Source organism: Polyodon spathula, chromosome 42 (genome assembly GCF_017654505.1).
Source record: "Polyodon spathula isolate WHYD16114869_AA chromosome 42, ASM1765450v1, whole genome shotgun sequence".
Taxonomy (NCBI): Eukaryota; Metazoa; Chordata; class Actinopteri; order Acipenseriformes; family Polyodontidae; genus Polyodon; species Polyodon spathula.
Window position 1 is genome coordinate 1,136,453 of NC_054575.1, and position 17,650 is coordinate 1,154,102.

The 17,650-nt window shown below is 38.5% G+C and overlaps 2 protein-coding genes across 2 annotated transcripts; both read right to left on the bottom strand.

Annotated features, from left to right (window-relative positions):
- Positions 1-3,114: 3,114 nt before the first annotated feature.
- On the bottom strand, positions 3,115-9,150 carry LOC121305314 (receptor-type tyrosine-protein phosphatase eta-like). The gene is made up of 4 exons (XM_041236923.1): positions 8,895-9,150; positions 7,558-7,830; positions 7,160-7,251; positions 3,115-4,438 (listed from the first exon to the last, which is right to left on the bottom strand). Exons 1-4 carry the CDS (start codon positions 9,130-9,132, stop codon positions 4,346-4,348), a joined length of 696 nt encoding a protein of 231 aa, XP_041092857.1. The 5' UTR covers positions 9,133-9,150; the 3' UTR covers positions 3,115-4,345.
- Positions 9,151-9,632: 482 nt separating this feature from the next.
- On the bottom strand, positions 9,633-17,403 carry LOC121305183 (secretory phospholipase A2 receptor-like). The gene is made up of 4 exons (XM_041236726.1): positions 17,342-17,403; positions 13,249-13,614; positions 10,743-10,913; positions 9,633-9,922 (listed from the first exon to the last, which is right to left on the bottom strand). The coding sequence occupies exons 1-4, from the start codon at positions 17,364-17,366 to the stop codon at positions 9,633-9,635; spliced, it is 852 nt and encodes a 283-aa protein (XP_041092660.1). The 5' UTR covers positions 17,367-17,403.
- Between the last annotated feature and the right edge of the window lie 247 nt (positions 17,404-17,650).

Below are 17,650 nucleotides of genomic sequence, written 5' to 3' on the forward strand. Positions count from 1 at the left end.
TACATAAGGTCCTTTTTATTTTAGTGTGTTACATGTTCCCACGTGATGCTACAACAGTTTATGTAACGTTTTACATTTTGACCACTTTTTTAAACTTTTAAATTGCATTCCCTGCCTCAAGATGTTAAAAATACTGACCCAGACACAGAAACTGGATTTGAGTGCTGTTTACAATAAACAAAAAAACAAGAAACCAACTAAAAACCGAATTCTTGAACAGAGTGCTAACTAATCTCTTCTTGAAAGCGTACTAACAAAGTACCTTTCATTTCTGACCCCACAGATCTCCTCACCAGATGTAGTTTCACAGCCTGGTACACAGCACTGACTGCAGGGCTTCCATCCTTTTTATGCAGGGGCTCATTAACTCTATTGGAGCCAGGTGTTCTTCTCTGGCACCTCCCGTGGCATTCTGGGGAATGTAGTCTTTTATCCCATCCTGGACTACATTTTTTTCTACTCCTCTTCCTAGTCTGCTACATATTCTTCCCCTTGTGTGTAGCACACAGGCCATTCCAAGCCTCCGTTCCATAAATATTAACATATTTATTTATAAAATGCATAGGGAAGACAAGAACGATGCAAGTCGTAACCAAGCACTCTTATTATAGAATATAATGAAATTGTTTCTGGGAAAATGCAGGTTTAAGAAGCTTCAATGTATTAGATATAGACAATAAAAAGACAATACAATATAATTGTTTAATATCATTATTTATTTATTTAAAATATAATTATAATAATTAGAAGAAATAACATGCCATAGAATTCAGACCTCATCTCAATATAATGTATTGATGCTCTTGGGTTATTTTGATGCTTACAGATTTCTACAGAATCCACTGAATTATGTTTGACAGTCAACTCAAGTCTTAGACAAGCAGAAAACAAGACTGGTCTACAATTCAATGAATAACTCAACCACAATCCAGTGGTCTTTACATGCTAGACATGGGTCCTGAGCTGCAGGCACTTAACAAAAGACATTGTCAGTTATCTGCAGAAAATGAATGCTGCAAGAGAGTATTATTGCTATTAAAAATAAACCGTTTTGTGTATGATTACTGTTTAAAGGGTTTTTGTATTATATTTTGGTCTGAATCATTCATTTGTAAAACCATATACAATTACTGGCAACACTTTACATTGTGTCTCTAATTACAGTGTATTTACATAGTAGTTACTTAGTAAATACAAGCGTACTTCCACATAATTACAATGTTATTCTGCATAGTTACAATGTACTTAACGTTTAAAATATATGTAAGTACACAATTGTATCTGAAAAGGGTGAGGGTTAGGGTTAGGGTTAGGGTTAGGGTTAGGGTTAGGGTTAGTGGGGTTAGGGGTAGGGGGATATTGGCCTCAAAGATTTACACATTGAGGACATTGTAACTATGCATAACAACTTTGTAAATACGTGTAAGTACATATGTATTTAAGTAACTACTAGGTAAGTACACAGTAATCAGAGACAATGTAAATTAGTAGCTTATTGTTATGTCATGTCTTTTAAATAGAAGTCAAATACTGTTGATTGTACGTTTTTGTGTTGTATTGTCAAAAAAAATCACCATCACACTCAATATAATAATAATAATAATAATAATAATAATAATAATAATAATAATAATAATAATAATAATAATACAGTGAAAGCCGTTTAATGTCAGTCCTGTTGATGTCCCCGCTCTGCATACTATCACCATGTTAAAATGTCCCGGACAGACTATAGTGGGAGTCCATGGAAACAAGCTCCTGATAATATCACTTTGTTAGTATCATACTCTGCTTTTGTTAGCCATGCAAGAGATTTTCACCCCATCTGATATCAATTTAAACTGCCTGTATGTATTTTGACCCATTTTGTATACCACGTGCAACATGATCACCTTTCTTTATTTTTGATAAAGTGAGTGAGTGTTTAAAAAAAAAAAAAACAACAAATCACAAATATGTGAAGATTTCTGACGTCCTGGGATATAAATGTACTGTTGTACAGTCTGGCACTGGTGGGGTTCTTTTTTGTTTATTAATTTTGTATTAATATTAGCCAAAGATGCAGGTTAATAGTAAACCCTCTGACAATGTCAACTTCTCTTATTGTCACCATTTCTGCCCAGTCCTTTTGAAGCCATATTAAATGGATTTTACTGTAACTGTAATAATAATAATAATAATAATAATAATACATTTAGTAACATGTACTCATCTCCAACATCATGTCTGGGTGCTCTTAGGTAAAATCATTGAGTTCTAGAGCCCAAACTTTCCTAATCATAAGAACATAAGAAGAACATAAGAACATAAGAACATAAGAAAGTTTACAAACGAGAGGAGGCCATTCGGCCCATCTTGCTCGTTTGGTTGTTAGTAGCTTATTGATCCCAAAATCTCATCAAGCAGCTTCTTGAAGGATCCCAGGGTGTCAGCTTCAACAACATAATCAGCTCCCTCAGTCAGAGAAAAGCACAGATTTCTACAATCTCTACTAATGTTCACCGGATCCAGTCCTGTCAACCCCCCATTCTGCTCTTAGCCTCTTCCCCCTGAACTATAACCCAAACCCACTTCAGATGTTATGCACCTATTGATGTCCACACAGCAGAAGGAATGAGCTGACATCTTGTAGCAAATTCACCAATCCATGTACTCAGCACCACTCCAAACAGAGCTTTTGTGTGCTCTTACCTGCACTTTCTCCAGGGCCACATGTTCTTTTAGTAATATGGTGACTAGTATTGAATGCAGTATTCTAAGTGTGGTCTCACCAATCTATTGTACAACCTCATTATAATGTGAAAAACAGAGCCCAGCTGGTCTTTCTGCTGAGATGGAGTGTCTCCTTACTTTAACTCAGTTTAGTGATGTGTCAAAACAATAACAGCTAAGTCTTACCAACGTCTCCCACCCAAAATATATGACCCTTGGAGAGGTTGTAAGAGTGGATCCACTAAATATAATCCTAAAAGTTACACTGAAGATAGTTAAAACCATAAAATAAAACAATATACCAGGCTCGTAATTTATCTTTTCATTGATAACATCCTGACAACTTTGTACACTTAAATTTAAAGTCTGTTTCAAAGCTGTTTTCAAAATGACTGCTCAGTGCCCCGGGGTTTGAGATCTGTACGTTTAAATCATTGCAGGAAGAGCAAGTAAAAAGAAAACAAATGCTCTACTTTTCCATTGTGGATCTTTATTGCTGTGTTACCTGTTTGACAACGTAAGCAATAATCCTGGCCTTATAAGGGTAAAAAGTTGTCAGGATGTTAACAATGAAAAGAAAAGTTACAGGTACGTTATTTAAACAGTTGTAGTAGCACGTGTAGGTGTATGACATTACTTTTTGGAACCCCACTACTTCTTACTCTTTGATGTAAAGTGTTACCACTTATTAAAGAGTTTTAGAAATGCATACCCCAAAATAATTTTTATGTTGTTGTTATCTATTCTATTCATTAAAATCTCCACGGGCTTTAGCAAATTTTTTCAAATATATATTTCAACTGTTCTGTACAGTTTGGAGTTTTATTTGTCCAATTTTGAATTTGAAATCGTTTTTTTTGTTTTGTTTTGTTTTTTATATATAGCCGAAACTACCTGGCATTACCCAAGCCTGTAGAATCACAGTTCCTGGCTCTTTTTAACAGCTTCCTGATTCCAAAGAAATGACAAAGTGTTGTGGCAGGGAGAAGCACTGGTATTATCTCAAGAGAAATTGAAAGCTAATAAAATAATTGCCCGCTAGGTAGTTTAGTGGGACCAAGTCTCCTATATACTATGCGGCCTCTCTATAAAGCAAACAAAAACATGGAGTTGCTCAATCCTAGCACCAGTGTAATTATATGTAAGTATACATGTATTGACTATGTAACTATAATGAAGAAACACTTAATGTATGTGAGCATTTTTTAAAGGGTAAACTGCGTTGAGGTATAGGTCACTGCTTAGTACATTTCAGTTTGCTTTGTTTAATTGTTGCTACTTTCTTTATTTCACTTTTTTAAACACTAACGTCTGCTGACGCAGGGTTGATTGGAACCTCTGACTCTTTTTGTGTGCCTACTGGGTAGAGAGCCAGTCCTCTCACAGCGATCTTTCAAGAGCTTCATCCAGTTACAAAAGGGTTGGGATGGGAATTTCTATGGAATCAGGGAGTACTCCACAGGCAACTAAGGTTCTACAGCCACAAACAATGCCAGAGTTTGATTCTGATTATTGAATAACATGAAATAAATCAATAAATAAACACCTCAATCTATTTACCCATTTTTCTTTATACCCTTTTTTATGACCTCGTGTTTATGACCTTGTTTGTTAAACTTGGAAACATCTCTCTCTAGTTATCATCACTGCATTCTTTCGCCTCCTTCTCTTTCCAGTTCAGTTTCCAGTACATTCCCTTCAGCTGCTCTGCCAGCCTGGCTTCAATCTGAAAACACAACAAGACAAAACAAAAAAACGTCAACTGACCCCCATTTATTAAATCAGGTCCCTCTAATCCACAGTTTAGGGTTTTATTATCCTTGCTTATCAAATTGTGATAAAACAAAATTATTGACATCACTGGAATACAGGGGAAATAAAGAGGTTGCTGTTTGTATGTACATGTCTATGTTACATGGAACTTGATTGCTAAGATATTTCGTGGGTGTCAGTGCTCTCCTTGTATCCGGCCTCCTTGTGTTATTTACAGTATAAGCCACAACAGGGCCATGCGATTCCCAGGATATATACCATGCCTGGGGTGGTGATAAGCACTTCTAGGGTGGTTATCAACACCCCAGGCGTGGTATATATCATGGGAACCTGTCACAAAGACGGCTGCAGTGGGTGACGTCAGACCAGAAACAGGAACCAGGACATAAACAACAGAGCGGTGGAGTTTGGTGAAGCTGAGCGATTGGTTTCGCTTAGCGTTTAATAATTAAAGTAGAAAATGGGAGTATAAAAAGACAAAACACACAGGACATGGCACTTTTGCCAAAATAAAGGAACAAACAAAACAGACTACACAGACAAACATGGTGAGCTGATATTTAACTATTATTATTATTATTATTATTATTATTATTATTATTATTATTATTATTATTATTATTATTATTATAACCTCTGTCTCCTATCCCGTTCTCCACTCATCGAACACACAACCCCGAGTGAATGAAAACATGCAGCTTTTATGCAGCTGTACTGAGACTCGATTGCTAATCAATCATTCAATTGGAGTCTCGGTACAACTGCACGTGAATTAATAAAGTGCAATTCCCCGTGCTCACATATTATTACTTTTTACTTGCACGTGAAGTGCTGTGCAATCCTCGTGCCTAAATACACATATACATTTTAAACACTCGTGTTACACAGACCCGTTTATATCCCGTGTACCAATGACTAGACACCAACATTAACACACTACACGTAACATACAACACAAATAAATAGCCCAGGGGCGGGGCACTTTGCTCTTAATTTATTGTTCGCTTATTAAAAATAAATTACACATGTCTGTTTATTGTGAATTTCTGCATCGAAAGTGGCATCTCACTAGAAATTAGAGGACTGAGTACACGCTGATGATGGGCAGGGTTTCAAATGACACTGAGTAAGTAAGGGGAGCAGCTGCCATGAATGCTGAAGCTGTATCTGGGGGTGAGTTTGTGACCTCGTTATATGCCAGGCACACATATTCAAGTCCGTTTTCATCCTTTCGGATCCCAAAAGATGTTTTTGTTAGTTGTCGGACACCCTCACGTCCAAGTCGTGTCAGATTAAGTTGAAGATCAAGCAAGACTTTACCCACCAATCTGACTGCGGTGTCAGGGGACAGTGCCTCAACTTATTTGTATTTTTTTTTTTTTTTCAGGTGGACTGCTGTCTTCACTCAGAAAGCTGGTGGTGTACCAGTTATGTGGCGTTTCATCCCCAAATATATTAAAGGAAATAGGTGAAATGTTACTTTGTAACTAATAACAAATAAAATGGCAGCTTGTCATGGAATTTAGAATGCAGTGGTGCGTAGTGCTTTAGTGCGAAGCGGTCTTTAATATGTAAGCCATGCGATATGCTATATATACGCACGGTCATGTGATGCAGTTTAACCAATCAGAGGTGGTTATTTTTCCAAGCCATGTTAGAAAGACTAAAAGGGCTGGTTGTACGTGAGCTACAAAACAGCATACTGACTCAGCTTTTTAGCACTAGTTCTTGACATTCCCTGAATCCAGGGAAATCTAGGCAGTATTGTGTGATGTACTGCTGTGTTGGATTCTGACCCCTGTAGATGAGATGACATGGGGTTACAAAGCTCTATAGCCACTGTGAGGATTTTTCCTTTTTAACTGCACATGCTCTGTATCACTGCCTGATGGTGGAGAGTAAACTGACAAGAATGTTGCAGGTGTGCAGACCTTACCTGATATAGCGGCTCAAGAGGTAGGGTAACGGAAGGCTGATAGCAAATTACCTTTATGCTTTCAGGCTGCTAATTACTGAGAGCTCAATTTATATATAAATTGTTGTCTAATACTGGGCAATACAATCAAGTAAGCTTATTTCACTGGAACGACATGTGCCTGTGTCTTTCTTGGCCTCAGACTGATCCTGAACTAAGCCTCGCTCATTGGAGGGTAACTGGCACACCGCGAATGTGCACAAGTCTGTCTCTTTTGTAAAGGTCAACGCTGGTGCATAAGTGCAGGTCATGGAATATCAGGTGGTAAAACAGTGATGAAAGTAATGTTCTGAGGAAATAGCTGTACTGAGAAAAGGGGCTTTAAGATAAGGAAAGTTTGACATTTAAGGTGAGATGGAGGTAGACTGTAGACATGCAAGGTAATTTCAGCACAGCCCTGTGGCAAGCGTGTTTATCTGTCTATAAATTTGGGGGTCACACAGGCACTGTCCAGTAACTCAATAAGGACATTCATTAGCACAAGGTATTGATAGCATCAGCATTTGGGCATATACGGTGGTACCTGTCCATAGATACATGTCTGTATCAAATGTATTCATTTATTTTATTAATTTACACTTTATTTAAAGTGCCCAATTATTTTACCTCCAATTTAGAATTTTTTTTTTTTTCTCCCACAGCAATTCACCACACAGCCTATCAGGAGCCCAATTTTTTTTAAACCAATAAAGACATTACCTCTTGTTGAACTATCTTCTTCTCTTTTTCGCATGAAAACAGTTCTATAGAACTGCAGATGAATTTCAGGTACAAGCGCTTCTCATTGGGTTCTGTAAAAGAGATGAAACAGAGCAAATGAGGCAGAGGATGCAAAATAAAAGTATAACCTTAGTATTCACTGCAACTATTGTACTAGTTCGCTTAACCCTTTGCAGTCATATGTCGGACCAGGTCCGACGTTACAATTTTCCCTTTCCGGTCCGAAGTCCATCATCAAAAAAACGTCAAGCACAGGTCTCTAGTCATTTTTTCTCTGGAAAAAGCTGAGAAAACTTTTCCATGGCCGAGCGAGACTGATAAAAAAGTTTACAATTAAAATGGTAAAAAAATAATTTTTTAAAATACACAGTCCTTACTGGTGTAGAGAGATATTGAAGCCGGTGTGCTCCAGCCCCCACTGGCCTGTACAGTAGTGATATTGAAGACATACTCGCTTCCAGGTCTCAGGTTAGAGATGACAGTGGAGTTGGAGGGTGCGTTGGTGGAGCCACTGTGACCCCAGAAGGAGCTGGAGTAGGTGATGCTGAAGCTGTACTGGAGCCCGTCCATACCGACAGGACTGCCCCAGCTCAGAGAAACAGAGTCGTTTCCCACAGAGTCTACCCTGATCTCTCCAGGTTGGGATGGTTCTGCAAGAGAAATGAGAAGACATTATTTCAGTGCAGTATTTCATAGTTTATATTTTTTATCAGTATGACGGAGGTTGTCAAGTTAATAAAACATTTGCAGAAAGGAGTGAGGCCATCTCTAAACCACGTGATTTTATAAGGTGTCTACAAATCTGTCACTTAAGAAGTGCTAAATATCCGAAATGAAGTAAAATCCCAAAATATTTCCATTTCTAAAGATTTCATAAAAAGTTGTACTGTGACATGAGGCTGTACAGTGCACCCAAATATTAAAAAGAAAACATGAACCAGAATGTGTTTAATACGATCTACTGTAGATAATGTATCCAGGGAAACTGTTTCTTATGGACATTCACATCTTATCATACATTTCAATTCCTGAGACTGGATTATTATTTTCAAAGGTCTCTCGATTTACACTAGTAGTCTAAAATTACTTTATTTTTAGCTGGGCTTCAATTGAGAGGATTTTCAAAAGTTTCCAAAAGGTGATAATGTTTTTAGACATGTGCATTTGCAATGTTTTACAGTTTGTAGTATTAGAACAGCTAAAATTAGACAATGCGACACATAGAAGAATAAAAGAAAGTAAATGGATAAATAGACTGAACACGATTATGCCAGCGGGACTCAACAGAAAAGAATGAACTCCAATAAATAAACAACATATAAATAACTAAATAAACACAATTCATTCAAAGGTGCATGCTGATGTGCCGGGGAGACCATATCAAGGCTGAGTCTCAGAGCCAGCATTGAATGATAAGTTTATATAAAATAATTTTAATTAAAATTAATACAGATTGAAATAGAGAAGTAAAAATGATGTCACAATATATAGAACACCGTTACATCATGTAAGAATAAATCATGCATTTTAATGTAAACCTTGTCAGAAAATAGATATTTAATTTGCTTGAAATAAAACGAACAGTAATTCTAAGTGAATTTGCCTTTGTATATTGCAGCTATGGCATGCGTAGAAAACTTTTCCGTGGCCGAGCGAGACCGATAAAAAAGTTTACAATTAAAATGGTAAAAAAAAAAAAATACACAGTCCTTACTGGTGTAGAGAGATAATGAAGCCGGTTTGCTCCAGCCCCCACTGGCCTGTACAGTAGTGATATTGAAGACATACTCGCTTCCAGGTCTCAGGTTAGAGATGACAGTGGAGTTGGAGGGTGCGTTGGTGGAGCCATTGTGACCCCAGAAGGAGCTGGAGTAGGTGATGTTGAAGCTGTACTGAAGCCCATCCATACCGACAGGACTGCCCCAGCTCAGAGAAACAGAGTCGTTTCCCATAGAGTCTACCCTGATCTCTTCAGGTTGGGATGGTTCTGCAAGAGAAACCATCTTTTTGCATGATATGTGAAAGTAAACAATTAGGTTAGGTTTAGAGTTAGGGATAGGATTAGGGTTACATCATGCAAAAAATAGATATTAAGTACATTGTATCAATGCATTGTTATTATGTGTAAGTACATATGTATTTACTAAGTAACTAGGATGTAACTACACAGTAATTAGAGACACTTACTGTAAAGTGTTGGATAACCTATTTTGATATATGGCAACAGAAGGTTGTGTCACACGTTCGTAAATCGTTTGTCCCTAAAAACAGGTATTTTTGTCCATTTGACGATACAGAACTAATGTCATTGATATATAGGATGATAGTATATATAGCATATATATATATATATATATATATATATATATAATATTTTTTTTTTTTTTTTTTTTTTATTTATTTTTTTTTTTCCTAGTTTACATTAAATCCATGGTTTTTTACAAAAAAATTTTTATGTGTCAGGGAAACTGGTGTAGAGAGATATTGAAGCCGGTTTGCTCCAGCCCCCATTGGCCTGTACAGTAGTGATATTGAAGACATACTCACTTCCAGGTCTCAGGTTAGAGATGACAGTGGAGTTGGAGGGTGCGTTGGTGGAGCCACTGTGACCCCAGAAGGAGCTGGAGTAGGTGATGCTGAAGCTGTACTGGAGCCCGTCCATACCGACAGGACTGCCCCAGCTCAGAGAAACAGAGTCGTTTCCCACAGAGTCTACCCTGATCTCTCCAGGTTGGGATGGTTCTGCAAGAGAAATGAGAAGACATTATTTTAGTGCAGTATTTCCCAGAAGTCAGGAGAAGGGTACAAAAAAATATTGAAGTCTCTGAATATCCCTGTGAGCACAATCTACTCAATCATCAAGAAATGGAAGGTGCTTTGTACCCCACAGTTAATGACCAGATCAGGGCGTCCCTACAAACTGAGCAGCCGGGCATGGAGGAAACTGGTGAGGGATGCCATTGTGAGGCCAACAACAACTTTGAAAGAGCTGCAGAGTTCAATGGCTGAGATGGGAGAAAATGTCCAGAACACTTCACAAAAGTAGTCTGTATGGCAGGGTGGCAAGAAGGAAGCCATTACTAAAAACAAGCCATCTCAAAGCCTGCATGGAGTTTGCAAAAAAGCACCTGAGTGATCCTGCAAAAATGTGGCAAAAGGTGTTGTGGTCATACAAGACCAAATTGGAACATTTTTGTCTAAATGCCAAGCGTTACGTTTGGTGCAGATCTAACAAAGCACGTCTCCCAGTCAACACTATTCCCATAGTCAAGCATGGTGGCGGCAGCATCATGCTATGGGGATGCTTCTCCTCAGCAGGGACTGGAAAGCTTGTTAGTATTGAAGGAAAAATGGATGGAGCAAAGTACAGGCAAATACTAGAGGAAAACCTGGCACTGGTACAGAACAGGCCAATGTCTTATATAATCCCAGTGATACAATTACCCACAAAATATGGACAGAATGCATGCAAAACTTTGAGGACTCAATTTGCTGTAGATTTTATCAAAATGTATAAGGATGGCTGTAAATGGCTGCTTCTGACTGTAAGTTGATTACTTACCAGTAAAATGGCAGTTGCCCCACTTTCTGTCTATGGAAAAATATGTGGTTGTTGCACACCAAGGCACATTGTTGTTATTCTCGGTTGTGCATCTGAAGTACTGATGTCCGTTATAGTAAAAGGGGAAGACACATTTTTTCCCAGGATCACTACCACCTACTGTGACAATACCTGTAACAAACACATGTGAAAATGCTTAATGAGTAAAAAAAAACCTGAAATCAGCATTTTTGTTTTTCTTCTGCCTCTTAAAGAAATTGCTTTTCCGGTTTGTAATCAAAGACACAAGCTGCTCGGATACACTGTGAAAAGTGTTGAATTTAAATCAAGGGAAGTAACGTTAAAACTGTACAATGCACTAGTAAGACCTCATCTTGAATATTGTGTTCAGTTCTGGTCACCTTGCTATAAAAAAAAAAAGATATTGCTGCTCTAGAAAGAGTGCAAAGAAGAGCGACCAGAATTATTCCGGGTTTAAAAGGCATGTCATATGCAGACAGGCTAAAAGAATTGAATCTATTCAAAGAAGATGCGGCTACCAAATTCAAGAATTCTAAATTCTAAAAGGTATTGACAATGTCGACCCAAGGGACTTTTTCGACCACAAATGGAGATTAGACAAAGGGGCATTCAGAACAGAAAATAGGAGGCACATTTTTTACACAGAGAATTGTGAGGGTCTGGAACCAACTCCCCAGTAATGTTGTTGAAGCCGACACCCTGGGATCCTTCAAGAAGCTGCTTGATGAGATTCTGGGATCAATAAGCTACTAACAACCAAACGAGCAAGATGGGCTGAATGGCCTCCTTTCGTTTGTAAACTTTCTTATGTTCTTATGTTCTTATTACCTTCTGTCTGGAATTCTGTCTTTTGGGCTTAGCACGTAGTTGGGCAACATCTGGGGATACTGGAGGTTCCAGGTATGGCTCAACGCGAAACTGCAAGGCTGTGGAGGCCCGCAATTGCAATCAGCTGCGTTGTCGCAGATTGGCGGAGGCAGGGGGCTGATTGCAGAGGTGGGACTCAGCAGTATTTAGGCTGCACTTTCGGTCTCCCAATCCTGACTTAACAACACTCAAGAGACATGCTGTGAGTGTTTGTTTTGTGTGTATCTACAACTCTGTGTTGTTCCAGAACTTTAACCCTAAACTGTGACCTGGTAGCGGGGACAGTGTAGCAACATGGTGAGAACCAGAAATTATTTGTTTATGCTCCAACCTCAGAAGGGGGCCGAGGAGCAATGGGAGGTCCTCCATTGCACAGCGAGAGGCTACTCGTTGCAGTCATGGCAGACACGGTGTTATTGTTTTGTTTATTCACTGTGGACACTGTTTCGATTAACTTTTTTTATTTTGAAACCCTGTTTATCATTGCTGATACTTGGGGTGGTTGTTTGTTTTGTTTTGTGAAAGACCTGCATGTTGTTTGCTGGACTATTATTTGAGGAACTTTGCTTTGATGACCTTTACTGTTTGGATTATAATAAACCCTGCCCAGATGCACCGTCAGCACTGGGTTTGAACCCCACAGACATCATCTCTAGTTTGTGTAGTTTCTATACTTGCTGCCTGTCCCGTCTTCGTTCTGCTCTGAATGGCTAGGTGTCACTGTCAATCATCTCAGCAGTCCGTTAGTACTGTGGTTTCTCTTTCACTGTCATTCCACCCTGTTCTGACAGATCACGTTGACTGATGCAGTGCTCTCATTCGTTTAAATGACTGTTAATCATAAAGGCCTGCACCAACTGTGAACTTTAATTCGCCAGCTACAGCGCCTGTCATTCAAAGCGCCTACTTTGAAATTAGCGGGTTAAGGTGTAGGTAAGCTTTTGCTATAGGTATACGGTGACAGTTGCTAGTTTGATTTGAAAATGGGGCGCAAGAGGAAAACACTTAACGAATATTGTGCACAATACCCTGGCCGACGGCTGAAGTCTCTGGCAGGACGAAGCAGCCCCTTCTGCCTTGCCTTCCAGTAACTCTGTCCCGCTGTGCTGAAGCAGGAGAGGGCCGGAGCTCAGACTTTGAATAATAAGTGCATGTTAGTTCTGTTCAACTGTCTAATGTTTTGTTCTGTGCATATTATTTTTACTTGTAAATTTATGCTATAAAAGTCTGTGTAATACACTTTTATATGCTGCATTTTCTACGGTTTATTTGAGTCAATTTTTAAATGTGTGTAGACTCTTTACCTTTACAAGGAATAGCTCTGCTGTGACCAAACCCTATTTCAATTAGAATGTTGGTAACCACTGTTTTGTTGCAGGTTGACTATGATAAAACGGTTTCGCTAAATCAGGCATTTCTTAATGGCATAAAAAGTCTGGGTTTTTTTTTAAGCATAAATATCGACATCACCCATTCTCTGCTTGAGTTGAAAAATAAAGATAGAAAAAATGGTAAATTCTCTCTAAAATAAACATCGATATTAATCATCGATTTGGCAAAAAAATAAAAATTGAGCAGTAGCACCCTATTTATATCAAATGTATACAATTGTATTTACCTTGACAAACACTCATCAATCTGTATGAGCAATTAAGTATAACCCAACCATCATTTGAAAAGTTAAATGCTCCACATCCAACACCAGTAGGAGGTTCAGCCCAGTGGCTGTACGTAGTGGGGTTTCCACTAACCCATTTCAGGGCATTATTTATATTGCTACTGTTGTATTGGAGACCAATCCAGTACAATCCTTTATAATATTTGATGTAAGACCAAAACCGCTGGTATTCTACTTCACTTTGCATGGTGACCAGTTCATTGAAGTTCTGTCTGCATGCCTCTACTGACTCTGTCCAGTTCAGTAAGAGCCCAGTTTGAAAGAACTCCATCGGGGTGCAGTCTACACAGACAGCGAGAGCCACAGCTGAAAGAACAACAATGGGGACAAACTTTCAGTAACAAGACATTTCAGATACACATTCAGGGCTTCATTCGCTAAACGTTTTCTGGTCGAATTAAACATTAAGCTTATTCACCAAGAGTTGAGTGAGAATAGTGCCATTACAAGTGGCTCATGAATAATTCAGTACTGACTAATTCATAAATGTTACCAGATGAAACTGAGTCAATACCTCTGGGTTGTTTTCCCCTACTTAGGACATGTGGATATTGATGAAAGTTTAGTTTCTTAGCTTTTTTTCTTTGTGCTGGACAGCAGCTCTCTGATTCTATGGAACTGGTAACATGCAAGTTGTTATGTGCGATAAGCTGGCATAAGTCAACCTTTGTTTTTAAGGGTGATGAGCAGCTATACATGACCCCCCCCCCCCCCCCCCACACACACACACACACACACACACACACACACACACACACACACACACACACACACACACACACCCAGCAACACAGTGGCATGGCAGTAGACCTCATACACATAGTGCACCATGATGATGGATGTCTCTGGTGTTATCTGCAGAGTTGTATGTCGTTCGTCTTGACTGACGATGGCTGTCTGTGGTTTCTTGTGTTGCCTTGCCCCTTCCACTGGTTGTAAGGGGTGGGAGAGGATGCAGAGTTAGGGTTGAAAACCATTACGTAGCATTTCCCTACTTTAGTCATTTCAATATCAGCCCTAACTGATGCTGTGGCAGGAAATGTGGCGACTCAGACCAGAAGGAGGAGGAAAAACAGACGGGTACAGTGTGCTTGCAGAACCCTTATTCCACCTCTGGAACACCCCACCACGAGCAGGGAGAGCTGCAGGCTTAAATACCATGGCCGAGGGGTTTAACTAGTTTGTAATTATTCTATTACCCCTCGGCCACAGTCTGCATGAGTTTATTAATTGTGTGACTACCGGCTAGTATAACAACGCACTAGCTGACAGCCACACATTACCACAAGGTTTTAAATATGACTGGGGCTTCCCATCCACTCTACAAAACAATAACACACATTTAACACACAAAACAACACATGGCGTTGGCTGACATCTATAAACAAAATACAACACAATAAACAAATACAATAAATAACACAGGGACTGAGAGGGAGACCCCGTTCTAAGAATAAACAAACAAAACATATTTAAGCAGGGCTTTCCTACCGCCTTGCTACAGATGCATTGACAAAGTTTTTTTTTTTGAAAATAATTTCCTTCCTTTTTGAGAATATATTCATAGCTAGAAAGCCTGTATATTCTATTACAGGAAAAGTGTAAAGTGGCTTTAAGTGTATCTATATTCATATTGACATCAAGGCAGTGTGTAGAGCTGTCCAGCTTGTGTATGCAAGTGGTAGAAAGTGTTTTTATTTTTTATTATTTGTATGGCAGGGGTGTGGTTAATTCCTTCCCTGCCGAATGCAAAATGCGGCTGGAGCTTAATTGACTAATTGAGGATCAGTTAAGCCCAGTCACATTGCTGGAAAACATGGATTGAGAATTGATTAGCAGTTTGCTATGCATGTGGACTGGCAGAGCTATACTGGTGTTCTTTTCTGAAAGGAGACTAATATTGCAGATAGCAGACTGTTTGGTTCAAATTGCATGTACTGCTAACAATTGATAGAGACGTTGCGTCTACAAGCTTCTTGCCCAACATTGACTGCAAGCTAACGAGATAACAATGCTGTGGACTAGAAGGGAACAGGTTCTAAAGACTTCAGAGAGATCGAAAGAGATAATCCCACTGGCATCAAAGGGGGTCGCAAGGAGATAACAAAAGGCAGATGTATGGACCTTTTGTCTCCAGGAGTGTGAAGAACGCACTGAGTTCAGAGGTTGTCACACTAGACTACACACACACACACACACACACACACACACATTAACACTCACACAATAAATTAAATTACCTTGACCATTGGTTAAGTGTCAGAGAAAGGGGAGGTAGACCATCTATACAGAAGGATATTTAATGTCATGCAAACATTGTAATGTTGAGTATTGTGTTTGTCCTGTACCTGGGACCAGACTCCCTGCATATCTCAATAAACCTGGCAACTGACTGAAGAAAAGGACTCTGCATTTTTTTTAATCTACTTACTCACCATCTATTTTTTTAAGTTACTTCACACATGCAATAAAAGCAGAGATAAATCCTTTGATTGGGAAGAGGAGTTTTGGCCAGTGTTTATAGAGACTGTTTAGTGACCCACCCTGAGCAGTAATATCTGTTTATACCTCGTGCACCACTAAATCCACACCAACAATAACACACCACATATAACATATAATACAAAATACACACAGGCATCCTGCACAATGCGTATTCTTCTGCATGATAAATCAAGATAATAAAGTCGTAAATCCTGACTCAAATTACTCCTTTCGCATTTGCTTTTGGTACCGGGTGAAATGTTCCAGACAGCAAGAGAATACAGTTGGATGCAATAAATAATGTATTTACGTTAAAAGTACATGAGTCTAAAAGCAGACCTGTTTTGCATAGTTGTTAAGCCGTGAGGTAAATACAGTAATTGTCTACGAGAACACCCAGTGTCTGTTGCGCTACTGCAGTCAGCAAGATATTATCTTGTGCCCACAAGACAGTATCTGATGAGCACGAGATTGTAAATTTGTTTTTTTTCACAATGTCCCTTAAGGGGTTTCATAATAGCACAATTAATCCAGAAAAAGTCCCTTGCCCGTGTCCGTTTTTATTTTGACAACGATTTTCAACAAACTTCAAAGTGCGAGTCGGTGTAATTTTATGGCAATTAAGCAAGGGCTTGTTAATATTTCTTAAGAAAGCACCATTAATTAAACATGCATTGCATTTAAAAGGGTAAAATATCTTGCATTCTCGACATTACAGTTTAAAGAGTGTTGAAATCACAGTATAAATTAAGAAATGTCGGCTTAAAATGTTGAGATCCTGAGATTAGCTCTTCATAAATCACCGTAGTTGTATAGTTATTTATTAACCGTTATTTATAAAAGTTTTATTGTGTCTAAAAAAGGAGACTTGGCAAAGGCAGCATCTAATAAACTCATAAAATCATAAAAAATAAACAGCACATTATCATACAAAGTACATGTCAAGAGTATAAAACAAGTGAGCAGATCAACACGGTCTTCACAAAATCTGAAGAAAGCAAATAGCATATATATATATATATATATATATATATATATATATATATATATATATATATATATATATATATATATATATATATATATAATAAAAAAACATGGAGCTTGAATCCTGTAATGGGGTACGCCCCCATGTGTATTTTTGGTTTATTTTATATTATTTTGTATTGTCTATTATGGTGTTATGATTTTAAAAATATTGTTTGGGTTATGTAGCACGGATGATTTCATGGGTCAGCATTTTAATAACAATCTAGTGTTCCACAATCTAAGCTGCCTCCGAGGGATGTAAGGGCTAAGAATATCAACAATAATGTTTTATTTTAAAGGTAACACTGGACTGGATGTGAAGCCAATGCAAACGCTTAAGGACCAGAGTAGTGTGTTTTGTCTGCCACGATTGTCTCTCTCACTTGACAAAAGACCAGGGCTATATGGAAGAGCACTCGCACACTTTTATGAGAACCCAATTCACAGGCATCAAAAAAATATGTACATTTAATGAATAGGAAAACCTGTTATAAATAAAAAGCCATATTTGTGTACTTACCCATTAATACCACAGCTTTCTCCATTGCTCCTCTTTCAGCACTCTGACAGATAGATACATTTTGTACAGATACCTCTTTGTTAATGAGACATTTGTATATTTAAATGTAGACCAGGCTACTTTGCATTGTCATTTGGTTCTGCCCTTGTAACTTGAAGACACCAACAACATGCATTCGGTTACTTTAGGGGCGGTCAAAAATGATCATCATTTTCCGCAAGCTTGGGGTAAAACTCTTAGCGCTTGATGTTGTAACATGGTTTTCTGCAACAGTACTACAGCCCCCAGAGATGTCACTTTTGTCAGAGT